Genomic DNA, 14955 nt, shown 5'->3' on the forward strand with positions numbered 1-14955 from the left:
TATAATAACCTGGTGAACGTGTGTACGACATAAAGGTCACTTGGGTTGCACGACATAACCAATCATTGTTTCGATTTTATATTCATTAAGTGATTATCTACTAAGTACGCTTCGTAACCAATATTTTATGTCATAACTAAAGAACAAAAACTAAACAGTATTTTAGAATGCAAAATAAGTTTAGATAATAGATTGCTGTTTTTTCTTAAAAGAAAAAAAAAAAGTGGTTTCTCAGTTCTCACTATTAGCTGCTGATGTCACCGGCTACTCCGGTCATTTGATCAGCCTCAAGATTTGGGTCCTGCAACAATTTGATTGAAACAAGAAAATATTGAGTTCATGTTATCTTAAAAAGCAAATCAAAATCCAAACTTATGAATTCCTCTTTAATCACAAGAGATATAGATCAAAAGAAAAAGACTGATGTTGCTCACCTCATTCGTATCTGCAGGCAGATTCTGGGCTATTTGAGGAGGAGGAGGAGCTTTGGATAAGTCTCTAAGAGTCCCCTGAAAATTGTTATTGGATAAACGTTATTGTTAAGTTTATGGTTGGGATATAATATCAGACTGATCACTGAGTCAAAAAGTGATACGAAAGAAAGTAATTAGCTTACCTTGTTTGCCCACATTAAGCCACATGCATTACAAAGTGTTCTTGGCCCTTCAGGTCCACGTCGCATCATTGGAGTTGACTTCTCACTGATTCCACAGTGCCGGCATCTAAAATATGTTCACAACCGTTTGAACAAGAAAACTATCAGAGATAAGCTTTGTCAACTAAAGTATAGCAAGCTACAAATAAGTTTTATCAGTTCCTAGGAGTGTGCTTTGATATATACGTTTCAGAGTTGAAGTATCTAGCAAAAGAACCTCCCAAAGAAACCAACATGTTTTAAAGTTCCTTGAGGTTAATAAAACTGCTGTAAAAGATTTAAATGCATTTTTCAACTTACAAAACCTCTGGCTTCTGAGTCTCACTCCCTTCTAAGGCCCAGCTCTGGCTTGACCCCCAATCCGATCCAGTAGATGCAGAATCATCATTGCTTGACTTGGCAGATGTGAACTGGCCTTTCTTACGCTGCATTCTGCATGCGGAAAAAAAAAACGAAACCTTTACTTACCAAAACAGCGTAATCTCAAATCTCAAAACAAATCAAAACCTACAGTTGTCGATTTAAACATAAACGTACCTCAAGGCTACCTCCTTCCTTACTGTGTAGCGAATGGTCTTATCGAAATTCCTCTCTTTTCGTTTCTCCCTAAATCTGATCAACGAGGCTTGTCGCTGAGGGACACTAAACCTTTGAGGAGTACCAGATAAACCCTGGTTCATTTATTTGTCAGCAACAACTAAAACCTTATTCCCATATGGTATTAAATCTTTTATTACCAGTACCCTATTGTTCTGATGTGGTGATCCTAAGGTTGTCGGGAGTGTCTGTGGTACTTCTCGTCCACCAAGTAGTAATAGCACAGCTTGAACCTGCAGTAAGAAATATCAAGCAGAGCTTTAATATATAGAAAAATTAAAGATACCATAACAAGTCATCATCAAAGAAACCAAAGTTACTAGAAAAAATTAGAAATCACCTTCTCCGGTGAGACACGGTCAAACACATAAACTTGTCCCTGAAAGGACAATGTCAATTGATCTCCATTTTCACTGCCACGGTCTACAACTTCACCGCGATGATCAGATGAGATTCCAGGGTGAGCAGGAATGTCTATCTCCACTCCTTCATTTATCCCATTATCAACATGGTCCTCCATCAAACCGTTTCCATTGTTGATATGGTGCAAGTCGTGATGTTCATATTGGACATGCATAGGATCTTGAGCTAAACCGATGTGCATTCCACCATCGCTTCCATGAAGGTCATCCATGGTCTTTCTTCATCAAAGAAGAAACAGAACATTGGTTAAAACTGATTTTTTTCTCCTAAATTGAAAAGCTAGATTGCTAAGACATGAAAGGTAGAAAAAACAATCAAAATGCGGTACATACGAATATATGATCACATTAACTCAGCTAGCAAGACCCCAAGAAACAGTCACATAAAGAAACCTCATTGATGGTTAAATTGTCAGTTACAATTCTTTCCCTACTGCAATAGATTTTTAAGGTTTTATTAGTTCAAATGTTCCATACCAAGCAATTGTAAGAGACACGACACGCTCTATGATATAAAGTATGACCGCTCTGTGATATAAAGTACGAATCTTAGTTTCCCGAGATTAGGATGATATCTTGAAGCTAATATAGAATATATCAGCAGTGATAGCTTCCTTCATAACAACAGTAATTGATAATAATCAAACTTAGAGATAATCCTAAGCAACAACAGCCAGAAACACCTTAAACCCTAACAACAGAAATTTTTTCCCAAATCCAGCAACATAAATTTCATATAGCTTTGAATTAACGAGAAACACAGAACCTACAAAGAATCAATTAGACCCGATTGAGAAATCCTGCCTCTTTCACACTCTCAACCTTGAGCAAGGAACAATAGACATTAAAGGACCAAACTTTAACAACTGCAAATCCCAAGTACAGTTGCTGCCAAATAATAGCTCTAGAAAAGATAGCCAATTCAACAAGTCTACAAACAATCTAGAGCCCACTTCTCATGTCATACATAATCATCTTGAGAATGAATTCTGACTTCGACAAGCAAACAGGTAAACAGCTCTAAAATTGAGGTCAAAATGGGTACCTTTTTTGTTGCTCAGAGCAACCAAAGCGATAAGTATGAAGAACCCTAGAAAATGATGGCGACAATGGAGGGAGACAGTGCTGATTCACGATAAACAGGATTTGATTATACAAAGAAAAGGGGCAAACGGAGAGACGCGAGCGAAAAAGGAACTCTTTGATTGATTTGATTTTTTTTTTCTTTTTCTTTTTCTGGTACGATGATTTTATGTTTTCCATTTTTGGTTTTTGTTTTCATTCCCTTGATAGAGAACGGAGTCGTTTTATCTGCGAGGTTTTTGAGCCCAATAGCCTTGTCTAAAATGGGCCTAAGCCTTTTAAGATGAAAACACTCCGCAGCTTCAAAATGGGCTTCAGGCCTTTTTCCCATCATCCTTTGTTGGTCTCTCCTACTCGTTGGAGTGAAAACATCCTAGGAGGAGGAAGAGTGATAGTCTCCAAATTTTTATTCGAGCCCTTAAAATATGTTCTTCAAGACAATTACTTGAAGAGCAGCAAAAGTGGCAATTGTCTGAGGGAGATATATAAGAGAGAATGTGCTAGTCGATCATAATGTTATGCATTCTCTTCGGGTTTGAGCATATGAAATTAAGCTACTAATTCAGTTTATCAATCTCTTTTCGAAATATCTATTACTCTTTAGCCATGTTAATCAAGTTCCAACGAAAGACTCCAGCTGCATAAATAATCAATTTCTTCAGGCATTAATTATAGTAATTGGTACAACAAAATATGTAACTAAATATCAATTTCTTCAGGCTGACGCGGGCCAATTTACAAGTCTAATTTGTTGGTTGTTTATTTTCTATATAGTTTTCAATGTTATTTAGTTGTTCTCTTTTAATATATTTGTGTAACTCAGTTTTTTCATAGAAACTATAATGACAATTTTGATATGTTGAAATTAGTCTAATAGTAATCCATCAGCATCGATACTTTGGCTCGTAGGGCTACACATGCATAAACGCTCCAATTTCTCTCATTTGTAGCGTCTCGTTTACCAAATCTCTCACCAATACTCGCTGTTAAGTTAGTTGTTTTCAAGGTGCAGAGGCTTTGCTTTAGGGTATGGGTATAAAACCGTTTTTAACTCGATCTTCATAAACCATTTTTGTTATATATATATGAACCAATATCCTATTCAGGTGTAAGCAACCCATGTCGATAAAAGAAACCAGCAATTGATGATACAAAAAACAAGAAATAAAAACCCATAACTAATAAGAGAACAAAAACTGGAAATTGAAAATCAAAATTTAGTAAGTATGGTTCATCAGGATGAAGCCAGTAAGTGTTTCCATTCACAGACATGCCATGATCCTAACTCCCTGGAATGTAACCGTCGGTATTCACATCAATATCGTTCCATGAATCAGAGGTAAAGTTATAGATTTCGTACTCGTAACGTCTATTTTGGCTTGAAATGCTAAGATTATCCTGCCTCAAGATTTTGTACTTGTTGCAAAGGGATTTACCGAGACCATAACGGTCAGATTCCTTGTAGGAATTTTTAGGTTGGATCCACCTGGTTTCCCCAGAACATGGATTCCAAACCACAAGTCTATTACTGTCTTTGGTGGTGCATAGCAACAAGCCGTCGCAATGAAAAACTTCACGTATATAGACTTCTTCTTCCGAAGAATCAAAAATAGGGTCTTTAAGGCTGAATTGACTTGTTATTTTTGCAGATTGAACAACGTTGTTGTCGTGGATTCCACGAAAATCAACATTTAATAAATAAACCCTAAACTCAATAAGCATGAGAACCAGAGAACCCTTGGTGCATTAGCAGAGTGCTTCTTGGCAAGTCTCCCATCTCTGATCAGAATGTTCCATCTTTTGCATGTCGATCTTAATCGCGCCAGAGATACCACCGGAACCCTAGACAGTATCTCCACCACCAAATCTTCAGAAAGGTTTCTGTTCGTCATTTTTTAACAATTTATAGAAAAAATGCTACAGATGGAGAAGACGAGCGAGCAAGCGAGAGAAAATGAGAGAGGTAGATTGGAGATAGATAATCTTATTCTATAAATATGGGGAAGGTGAGATCATAGGCTAAGGTTTCATCCTCCTCATTGGTCCAACCAGATTTTATAAAGTTTTTTATCTGATTTGTAAAATTTGTGTATAATAAATGTTTAATTAAATAAATACATATTTTTAAATTGTTATATTAATTAAGAGTAATTAACTAACATTTCAAATTTTGTATTACATCTCTATAAACAATTGAATATAATATTTTGGTTTTTCTATAGTGTTAACAGAAATCAGGGCCAAATCATAGTATAAAGACTAGAAAACGAGCGACACATGCATGCAACATATGTAGAAGACAAGTCGGCGTGAGACAGTAAGCAGAGCTAGTAAATCTTTTACTACTTTTACTTTTACTTAACTCTCTGTAAAAGTATGGGACGATCTCTCTTTTTGGTCCACACAGATTTTTGTAATTAGTTTGTAAAGTTTATTAAATATTTTACTAAATTTGATTATTACTGTTTTCTGTCAACATTTCATTATCATTAATTTATTATTTATTGGTTATACTGTAACATTGAATGCATTTTCAACTAAAATCAACTGAATTTAACTGAACTCAGTAATGTTTTGGATTTAGCGCTTAATGGCTTTTTATTTGTTTGATTGACTATTTATTACTTATGTTTTTTTTTCTCACAAATCGAATGATTACTTTATGAGTGAATAATTATTCATCCATTGTCCACACACAAAAATCGTCCACCATCCTAAGAGAATCCTAAAATTTGCTGAATAGTTCCATAAAATTAACTAAATTTCCCAATAAAATTTGCTCGATATCTTCTTCAAAGGGTTTAATCCTTAGGCATGGTTATTGTTGTGGAAGAATACCTTTTCACTTGGTAGAGATTCGCGTTGGTTAGAAACTCATGAGCCACAACTCGCTTTGATTTAGAAAACAAAGAACATTTTTTTGGCTATTAGGTCATCTCCAACGCGGTATCATCCGCGGTACGTCAGTGGGCTCGAAGAGGTAGAATGCAAATAAAAAAACCTTTGGGCCGAATTATTTGGACGTACCGTCTCTTCCAGATGAGACCGACGAGCCCGTCTCAAGCCAGTATCGTTGATGACGTGGCGCAAAGTGAGTGGCTGGAATGGAAAGGAAAGTGGTGTGTTTTTCGTTTTTTTTTTTTGCCGTCTCATTTTGTTTTCGAGAGAGAAATCGAGTGGTTTTCCCTGAGTATTTTCCTGTCACCGAGGAATCGGTTTACCGGTGATTTTGACTGCTGAGACGACGAAGCTGATTCATCGGGACGTCGCGACGAGCAAGGTAAAGATTCCCGACCTCGTAACAATCGCTACGTGGGTTTACAATTTGGGTAGGGGGTTCACTACTGGATTGCATGCTTGATGATATATGTGATGGATTTGTTGCGATGAACTTTAGGGTAACTCTGAAATTTGAGAAAAATTTTGTGTGTCTGTATTTTTTGGGTTTCATTTGCGTTTTATTACACTTGCATTGCGGTTTATTTTTGAGTTTCATTTGCGGTTTCTTCCATTTGTCTCAGTTGGGTTTAGGTTTAGAGGGTATATCGATGATGCTTCATATATGTAGTATGATTTGCTGTTTGAAATATGTGATCTGATTTGATTTATGTGAGTGGCATCATTCGGGTTTAGGTTTAGGTGATGTCGAACTGAATTTGTTGTACTTTAAGTGTATACTCAGTCGTTGTATTTGTTTGCCATTCTGTTTGTATTGTTCTGATCCCCTTCTGTTATGGGCAGAGGAATGCAAAGCAATTCAGTCCTGTACTGGGAGAAATCCCTCATGATTCAGAAAAAGGAAGTTGAGCGAGTTAAGAGCCCGCTATACAGTACAAGTATTTTGTTGTAGTATTATGTTTAAATGTGTTGTTTCCGAGTTTACACTTGTAATCTACTAAATTTTTTTCTTTGACACATTTGATTAGGCCCCGTTGATGGAGATATCAGTTATTGGAAGGCTCTGCTTTTTGGACCAGCAGGATCTCCGTACGAGAACGGAGTTTTCCTAATTGACATGCACTTTCCTCCCCTTTACCCGTTCAAGCCACCAAAGGTCTTCTTCAGAACAAAGGTCTTTCACCCCAACGTAGGAGATCGTGGAGATATCTTCCTACGGATGCTCAGTACCGACTACTACTCGCCCAGTAGCACCATCCATAAGGTTCTCACAAAAATTCATGAGATGCTGAGCAACCCAGCATTGGGTGAGGGAGAGTACTACGATGAAGATATAGCGAAGATGTACAAGGAAGACAGGTCGGGATTTGATGGAAGAGCTCGGGAATGGACGTTGGAGCACGCTTGGGCTACGGTTTAGTTCATCTATCTTTATCTTTTATGTTAAAAATTGTAGTTTAAATTATGGTATTTCATGTTCAACATATTTTATAGTTTGACTTTATCAATATTATGGTATTTCATGTTCAACATATGTTTAAAAATTGTATGTTTGAATTTTTTCTTAATTACAATAAATTAATCTAGATGAACCAACCCTTAAATTGAGGATCAGGGTTGGAGGAGTATAAAACATGGAGCTTTTCCCAATAAAAAAAATGTTAAACGAAATTAAAAAATGTTAAGAGACCCAAACTGGGTATCAGCATTGGTGATGCTCTTTAGCTCTTTGGTTAGAAAACAAAGAAAACATATATATTTAAGAGGTCCACTTGTGATGTAGTCTACATCAAGCATTCAACAATAAACAGAAATTGTGATGTAGTCACAAATCGAATGACTAGATTGTTTGTTCGGGCATTTGAATATAACCGACGGACATAAACAAACCCAGCCGAAAATAGAAAAAGCAGAGTAACCGAGAATAGAAAAAGAGGAGTGGGAACTGCGAACCACGATCCACGAGCAAATTAATCAACTTTTTCGAGAATTTTGAATTACAACGGATGTACTTAAACAAAACCAACGGGAATATTTGAAAAAGAAAGCAGAGGAGCAGCGAATCTTATCCTCAATCCTTGTTTGTTCTTGTTCATTAAGTGCCAAGCTTTCTCTTTCGATTCTGCTCAAAAGCCCTTGATGTGTTATCCTTAGTGATCAGCAAGGTTGCTCCTAGTATAAATACAGAGCTCTTGATTATCGTTTTACACAAGTGATCATTTACTAATCTTTACTTCACAAAATGAATCCCATAGGCAGCAACAACAACAATGGTCAAATAGTCTTCTGTTTTACGCATAATTAATTAATATATAACCGTTTCTTGAAAACAAAACAAAAAAGCTAATTAATGTGTAATTTTTGCAGCTAATGTTGGGGATGCACTTCTAGATCTCGATGAGGTTTTCGGTACGTCTTCTTCTCTTTAGGCTTTGAATATATATATTTTGAGGAATCATTTTGTATCTTACTTATGCTTTCATGGCAGCTTATTTCCAAGGACTCGAGTCTCTGGATTATGAAGATGTTGGTGAAGTCATTTTTGTCTCTAGGCTTTAACTGAATAGAGAGTATTCATTTATTATCCTATTATTGCTGATTGGTTCAGCTTTCCTTCCAGCTGAATTTGGCGTCGAATTAGGTGGTGGCGGAGTCAACATTCCCCTACTCCATGTTGACATTACAGGTAGCCTTTTTTCCTTTCTGTAATGTTTCGGTTTACCAAGGGTTTAATTTTATATATATATAGTGAGCATGCACTCGTTGGTTATTAGGAGTCTTATTGGTTGAAACTTCATGAATATCAAACTCTCCTCACTCGGTGTGATCTGCCATTTACTACTGTCCTCAACCTCCGACACTCTTTATGCTTCATTTTCAGGACCAAATCAGGTGTCTAATCGAATGCAGTTCAGATGGCCAACCTAACATATCTGATTTTTCCGTCTTTCTCAGAAACTCGGGATAAAGATATTACATTGATAGTTATGAGGTTTCAACCAATAAGACTCTTGAATAACCAACGAGTGCATATACACTGTATATAAAAAAAAAGAAAAAACAATTAACCCCTCAGTAAACCAAAATACTTAAGGAAGAAGAACTATATGTACTGTGGACAGAGAGTAGGGGAATGTTGACTCCGCCATTACCTAATTCGCCGCCAAATTCAGCTGCAAGGAAAGCTGAGCCAATCAGCAATAATAAGATGATAAATGAATACTCTCTATTCAGTTAAAGCCTAGCCGGAGACAAAAATGACTTCGCCAGCATCCTCGATTCCTCATAATCCAGAGGCTCGAGTCCTTGGAAATAAGCTGCCATTAAAGCATAATTTGAATTATTACTGTTTATTAAATATTTTACTAAATTTAATTATTACTGTTTTTCTGTCTCAACATTTCATTATCATTAGTTTATTGTATTTCTTGGTTACTCTCTTTGCTTCCTCTAGGAACTATATATGCTTTGATGTATTTCTATCAAACTTTGGCGTTGAATGGTAACAAAGTAAAAACGAATTTCTACCAATTAAAGTACAAAACGTCATATAGTCACCAATCAAGCTATCTTGCATAAAAATTTGCGTTTTTTTCTTGTATAAAAAAGTTGCAATTTGCGGTTTTACACTAAGGATAAAACTCTGTACCGCTATTACAAATGAAACACCCTCTAACTCCTGCGGTCCAAGGCAAAAACCGCTTTGTGTAATGTTTTTTTTTTTAATTAATAATTTGACAAACAAAAAAAAACTAATTCTCTCACTTCCTCCCATCCATAACCCTTACAAATATATAAAACCTTTTAAATAAAAATAAATTTAAAATTAGTAGTAAAAATAAATAATATCATTTTTAGAAATCAATTAAGCTCTAATCAGAATTTGGTTAATTTCAGTTTGTAACTTTTACTTAACTAATAAATTTATAATCTATAGTTCATAAATATATTGAAAATGTCTCTTTATCAATACAAAACAAATAATTTAGAATTAAAATATTTTGATAAATGTTTTTATTGAAGTGAGTTTATTTATTGTGAATTATCGTTTTATCTTATTTCGTAATATATGTATTTTTGAAAATAAATTTCTACTTGAAATAAAATTTGATTATTTAAAGTTCATAAATATATAAAATTATTTATTTTAGTTAATGAATAAATAATTTAACTATAATTATACTAGTTATATATATTTTTAATATATTTGTTTATAATCTGTAATCCGTACCGCTTTAGTCTTATTCACCATTCAAACATTTTTTGTGGACCGCAATGTTTTTTCACCAATCAAACATTATTCTGTACCGCTAATTATATAGAAACTGCACTTGTCCCGCAAATATATTTTTTCGCACGTACCGCAGTTGGACCGTACCACACTCTAAAACCGCTTTTCCTGCACAGCTAAAAATGCTGTCACCATTCGGAGCCTTTGAGAACCAATCTCGAACACTAGTTTCGATAAGCTAGTCAGAAAATATCATCCTAGAGTCTAGTTGACCCATTTCTGCACTTTTTATATGCGCAACACAACTCTATATATAGCCAGATATCAAAAGGACATGAAAGCTCAATCTAAAACAATAGCTATAAGGTGACCCACTCGTTCAAACACATGGTCTTTGTTCACATTAAAGAAACCAGAAGAATTTCTATGATCAGGTATAGAGCTGGATATATAAGAGATGATGCGTTAACTAAATTAGTGTGACAATTTACAAGTCATGCGCTTGTTGCTTTCCTATTGCCTCTTCCAAAGATCTTAGATACATTGTTGGATTTGAATCAAACTTGGAACTCTAAAAAATCAAAATTTTTCTGAATGGTCTATTGTCAGATTTGGTTTCTTTCTCTTTCAAGTATTGTATGGTCGTGTAATTATTAGAGTATGTTCAGTGGGGGTTTGGAGACGGAGTTTGGCTCGAGTTCATAGGCAGTTTTGATTTAAAAAAAAAAGAAATAATGCTTTTATGGGAAAGATCGGTTTATCAGGACAACTCTGATGAACTCTTGATGAACCCAGATTCGTCCAGGTGGCAAGATATTATTGGACAAATATTTGTTTTTAATTTTCGAATTAAAAAAAGAAAGAAAAAAAAAATTAATATCTGATAAAAGAGGTTCACCGGACATGCTTTTACAAGACCAATAGAAGTTTGTTCTCATATGAGTCTAATTCATATTCGGACCAGTGTGTACGTTAAGAAACACACATTCTTCCAAAAAAGAGAGACTTTTTGGTTTTTTCTTATCTTTCCTCGACGGGAAACCAAAGGCACCAAATTTAACTAATTTCTTCTTCATCAACTAATTCATACCGGATCTCCGACAAAACTACTCTGATCTGATCTGTTCCCATTTTTTTCTTCCTTATATTCGCTTGTTTCACGGATCTACTATCTTCACCTCAATTTCTTCTTCTTTTCCGAAAGTTGTCACCTTTGAGTATACGACACTTCCGAGATCTGATCGTAGAATTCAGATGGCGAGGAGTAAACTGGTAAGTGGTCATGGGATATGGAAATATTTCAACCCAGCGTATTATCTCAGAAGGCCTAGGCGTCTAGCTTTGCTCTTCATTCTCTTCGTCTCTGTTTCCATGGTCGTTTGGGATCGTCAAACTCTTGCCCGAGACTACCAGGTACTTTTCTTCCTTCTACTGAATCTCGATATTATCCTCCTTGATCTAATTAGTTGGGTGTGACTCCAGCTCTTGAGGAAAACCCAATGCAATCCTAGAGTCTCTGTTTGATATTCGCTCCATGATATGGTGAATGTGTTCTTGTTCTTACACTTTTGTGTTGCAGTTCGAAGTTTCCAAGTTAAATGAAGAAGTTTTGCGGTTGCAGCTGATGGTAAGCTATATTTTCTTTTCCTAGACCCAAAACACTTCAATTTCCTCCTTTTTGCGTCTGCTTGATACATAATCGTCCTTCTCGATATTAAAATGTGGAATTATGTGTATCTATATTTGCTTTTGCAATGCCCTGATTAACTTACGAGCTTATTTTATTGATCTTAAATTCATTGTTATGTTTTCTGCTAGTTAGAAGAGGTGAAAAGTGTCACGGAGGATGTATCTGTGAAGGCTTTTAAGGATGTCCAGCAAAATCCAGTTGATGCCCAGCGAATGCAGAGAGTAAAAGAAGCAATGATTCATGCTTGGAGTTCGTATGAAAAGTATGCCTGGGGACAAGATGAGCTTCAGGTACAGCTTATGTTTGTTTTTAGGGACAATGAGTTCTACTACAGTGCTATCAGATTTTGTAAAGTTTACAACACTTTTCAGAAGGCTTGCAAGTATCGTGTTGTTCAACTAGTGAAAATGAGAATACTTTCTGCTTGCACTTGTATGCAATAGATATATGCGTATGAAGCAAAGAATTTTTATTTTTTTTCTTTTGGCATAATCAGCCCCAGACAAAAGATGGCGTTGACAGTTTTGGTGGCCTTGGAGCAACAATGATAGATGCATTAGATACACTCTATATTATGGGTCTAGATGAGCAGTTTCAGAAAGCCAGAGAGTGAGTAGATTTCTTCCATCTGATTGCTTTCTTCTCCATTAATTAAAGCTCGACCTACTTTTGCCGAATCATCGTGTCCATCTTTCATTTGCTTTGTCTTTCATTGGCAGGTGGGTGGCAACCTCGTTAGATTTCGACAAGGATTATGCGGCCAGTATGTTTGAGACAACCATAAGGTTGCATTTAACAGGTTTACCATGTTGTTTTCTTACCTGTAGTAAAAAGAGTCATCTTGTTTAGGTTATTTGTTGGCTGGCGTTAACAGAATATGTGGCATGGAAGTGTTTCATCTGCGCTTATATATTTTCTCTTTGTTGGCTTTCAGAGTGGTGGGAGGGCTTCTCAGTGCGTATGATCTTTCTGGGGATAAACTTTTCCTTGAAAAGGCTAAGGATATTGCAGACAGATTATTGCCTGCATGGGACACTCAATCTGGAATCCCATATAATATTATCAACTTGAGACATGGAAATGCTCACAATCCTACATGGGCAGGGGTAAGTCCTACATTATAATCAAAACTACATGTAGCCTATTAGTTTATTTGATTGTTTACTTGTTTCTTGTACTAGGGAGACAGTATTCTTGCAGATTCTGGTACTGAACAGCTCGAGTTTATCGCCCTTTCACAGAGGACTGGGGATCCAAAATATCAGCAAAAGGTGCATTTTCTCTGCTAACTTGTAGCACGGTTCCATCTGCCTATCAGAAAGATATGGATGTTTATTCAAAATTACATATTTTAGAGCTTTTTCTGTTCTCATATTTGTTTACCTTCGTAGCTTCCTCTATGTATTTGTATATACTGATTAGGTATTGGAGTTGGACATAGGTCAGGATACATATCGTTATAACTTGTAGGAAATAATTTTGCAACTCAATGGTTGACCTGTTTGTAACTCTTGTCTCAGGTAGAAAAGGTTATTTCAGTACTAAATAAGAACTTCCCTGCTGATGGTTTACTTCCGATCTATATAAATCCCGATACAGCTAATCCATCGTACTCTACCACGACATTTGGTGCCATGGGAGACAGGTTTTTCTTTTTGTCCAACTTGAATGCGTTTTATATTGCTGCTTGTCTGACCCTTTCTGGTTTGATATGTGACGGCTAATGTTTTACTTACAGCTTTTATGAATATTTGCTCAAAGTTTGGGTGTTTGGGAGCAAAACTTTAGCAGTGAAACACTATAGGTAAGTTTATCTCTTTTCTACTGAGTATATATACAGTATGTTGCTATAACTCAAATGGAAAATGTAGTAGTGGAACATTGGAAAGCTGATTGAATTCAACTCAGCCACACTGATCTCTATGTTCTACTTTTCTTTGCTGGTCTTGTAGCTTTGATATTTTTTAGCCAAAGGAATAATAATTAGATTTGTTGTGGCTTGGCATTCAGAGATATGTGGGAGAAATCAATGAATGGTCTGCTAAGCTTGGTTAAGAAATCAACACCTTCGTCGTTTACATATATCTGTGAGAAGAGTGGAAGTTCTTTGATCGATAAGGTATACCTGTCCGTTCATTGTTTCCATTGTGGTACTTGAAAATTTGTGTTGCCTGGCGTTTTCACTGTCATGTTTCTTTCTCATCTATATTCAGATGGATGAATTAGCATGCTTTGCTCCTGGAATGTTGGCTTTAGGAGCATCTGGGTATAGTGATCCTGCTGAAGCAAAGAAGTTTCTCTCACTTGCTGAAGAGGTAAAGCTATGGCTTAAATGACCTTTTGTATCATAGCTTCATCAGTAGGTGTTTGAAGACAAAAAAAATAGCCTATATTGTTATTTTCCCACTTTACCTGCAGCTTGCATGGACATGTTATAACTTTTACCAATCAACACCAACAAAACTGGCTGGGGAGAATTATTTCTTCAACTCTGGGAGTGTATGTCATTTGCTTCTCTTTTTCCTAATTTTTCATGTGTACATTTGCTATTATAGCATACGATCAACAAACATGATGATGATTCAGGACATGAGTGTTGGAACGTCGTGGAACATATTGAGACCAGAAACCGTCGAATCACTGTTTTATCTCTGGCGGTTAACTGGCAACAAGACATACCAAGATTGGGGATGGAATATATTTGAAGCTTTTGAGAAGAATTCACGCATAGAGTCTGGATATGTCGGCTTGAAAGATGTAAGTTCTCACGCAGGCTACTCGTTAAACCCGCAGCAAGCAAGCAAACTGCGTATTATATCATTCGAGCAGCTTTAGCATCATCTCTGTACTTTGTTATAACGTAAAGTTTGAAACTACATGTTTTCCAGGTTAATACAGGCGTTAAGGACAACAAGATGCAGAGTTTCTTCCTAGCTGAGACTCTCAAGTATCTGTATCTCCTCTTCTCGCCCACAACGGTCATTCCCTTGGACGAGTGGGTTTTCAACACAGAAGCTCATCCACTTAAGATTGTTCCATGGAATGATCAGGCTAATCTTGGACAATCCAACAGCGTGCAGCAACGCAAACCAATTAGATTACGTCAGAGGCGGTTTGGTCGGGATCGGATAGGAAATAAGTAAGCTCAAACGCTCGCTCGAGAGAACACAGTGTGAATCTTTGGCTATTCAAAGACCCTTCTAATTATGGTCTTTTGTTGATTTATTGAAAGAACCATTTTACAAAGATTTCAGGATAGACACTTGTTGTATCAGTTGGGCCGAAATAAACCTCATACAGGTTTACCACAATTATACCATGTCTTTTGTACCCTTAGAAATAAAATTACGGAGTATGTGTATCATTATTAGTTCATGTT

The 14955-nt window shown here is 36.2% G+C and overlaps 4 protein-coding genes and 1 long non-coding RNA gene across 6 annotated transcripts; 3 read left to right on the plus strand and 2 right to left on the minus strand.

The window, feature by feature from the left end:
- Positions 1-55: 55 nt before the first annotated feature.
- Positions 56-2905, minus strand: LOC18024044 (GATA transcription factor 24). 2 transcript variants are annotated; one of them, XM_006406243.2, is made up of 8 exons: positions 2720-2905; positions 1593-1893; positions 1399-1485; positions 1193-1326; positions 956-1087; positions 617-722; positions 435-509; positions 56-301 (listed from the first exon to the last, which is right to left on the minus strand). In XM_006406243.2, the coding sequence occupies exons 2-8, from the start codon at positions 1884-1886 to the stop codon at positions 245-247; spliced, it is 885 nt and encodes a 294-aa protein (XP_006406306.2). In that variant the 5' UTR covers positions 1887-1893; positions 2720-2905; the 3' UTR covers positions 56-244. The 2 variants fall into 2 exon arrangements, with proteins under 2 accessions (XP_006406306.2, XP_024015203.1); XM_024159435.1 differs by having other exon boundaries at positions 1393-1485.
- Positions 2906-3855: 950 nt separating this feature from the next.
- On the minus strand, positions 3856-4649 carry LOC18024045 (putative F-box protein At3g21170). The gene is given in 2 exon segments (XM_024159223.1): positions 3856-4493; positions 4496-4649. Coding segments are annotated over 2 exon segments (792 nt in total).
- A 1841-nt stretch (positions 4650-6490) lies between these two features.
- On the plus strand, positions 6491-7075 carry LOC112088873 (ubiquitin-conjugating enzyme E2 8-like). Its single transcript, XM_024159224.1, has 2 exons — positions 6491-6593; positions 6684-7075. Exons 1-2 carry the CDS (start codon positions 6491-6493, stop codon positions 7073-7075), a joined length of 495 nt encoding a protein of 164 aa, XP_024014992.1.
- An 837-nt stretch (positions 7076-7912) lies between these two features.
- LOC112089019 lies at positions 7913-9098 on the plus strand. Its single transcript, XR_002900824.1, has 3 exons — positions 7913-8064; positions 8144-8341; positions 8537-9098. It is a non-coding gene; the product is annotated as an uncharacterized LOC112089019 (long non-coding RNA).
- Positions 9099-10852: 1754 nt separating this feature from the next.
- Positions 10853-14890, plus strand: LOC18024046 (mannosyl-oligosaccharide 1,2-alpha-mannosidase MNS2). Its single transcript, XM_006406245.2, has 14 exons — positions 10853-11299; positions 11466-11513; positions 11705-11866; positions 12073-12185; positions 12296-12361; positions 12511-12682; positions 12758-12847; positions 13097-13221; positions 13315-13380; positions 13587-13695; positions 13790-13891; positions 13995-14075; positions 14163-14333; positions 14465-14890. The coding sequence occupies exons 1-14, from the start codon at positions 11141-11143 to the stop codon at positions 14717-14719; spliced, it is 1719 nt and encodes a 572-aa protein (XP_006406308.1). The 5' UTR covers positions 10853-11140; the 3' UTR covers positions 14720-14890.
- The last annotated feature ends 65 nt before the right edge of the window (positions 14891-14955 follow it).

Source organism: Eutrema salsugineum, unplaced genomic scaffold, assembly GCF_000478725.1.
Source record: "Eutrema salsugineum unplaced genomic scaffold, Eutsalg1_0 scaffold_13, whole genome shotgun sequence".
Taxonomy (NCBI): Eukaryota; Viridiplantae; Streptophyta; class Magnoliopsida; order Brassicales; family Brassicaceae; genus Eutrema; species Eutrema salsugineum.

Bases quoted from the DNA above. Each gene is read 5' to 3' on its own strand.
- LOC18024044 (XM_024159435.1), bottom strand. From the start codon at position 1,886: ATGGATGACCTTCATGGAAGCGATGGTGGAATGCACATCGGTTTAGCT. The intron at 1,327-1,392 runs GTAATAAAAGAT...TAAATGAACCAG, and splicing joins ATCAGAACAATAGGGTACTG to GGTTTATCTGGTACTCCTCA. The intron at 1,088-1,192 runs GTACGTTTATGT...TTCCGCATGCAG, and splicing joins AGGAAGGAGGTAGCCTTGAG to AATGCAGCGTAAGAAAGGCC.
- LOC112088873 (XM_024159224.1), top strand. From the start codon at position 6,491: ATGGGCAGAGGAATGCAAAGCAATTCAGTCCTGTACTGGGAGAAATCC. The intron at 6,594-6,683 runs GTATTTTGTTGT...ACATTTGATTAG, and splicing joins GAGCCCGCTATACAGTACAA to GCCCCGTTGATGGAGATATC.
- LOC18024046 (XM_006406245.2), top strand. From the start codon at position 11,141: ATGGCGAGGAGTAAACTGGTAAGTGGTCATGGGATATGGAAATATTTC. The intron at 12,186-12,295 runs GTGAGTAGATTT...TTTCATTGGCAG, and splicing joins CAGTTTCAGAAAGCCAGAGA to GTGGGTGGCAACCTCGTTAG. The intron at 13,222-13,314 runs GTTTTTCTTTTT...TTTTACTTACAG, and splicing joins TTTGGTGCCATGGGAGACAG to CTTTTATGAATATTTGCTCA.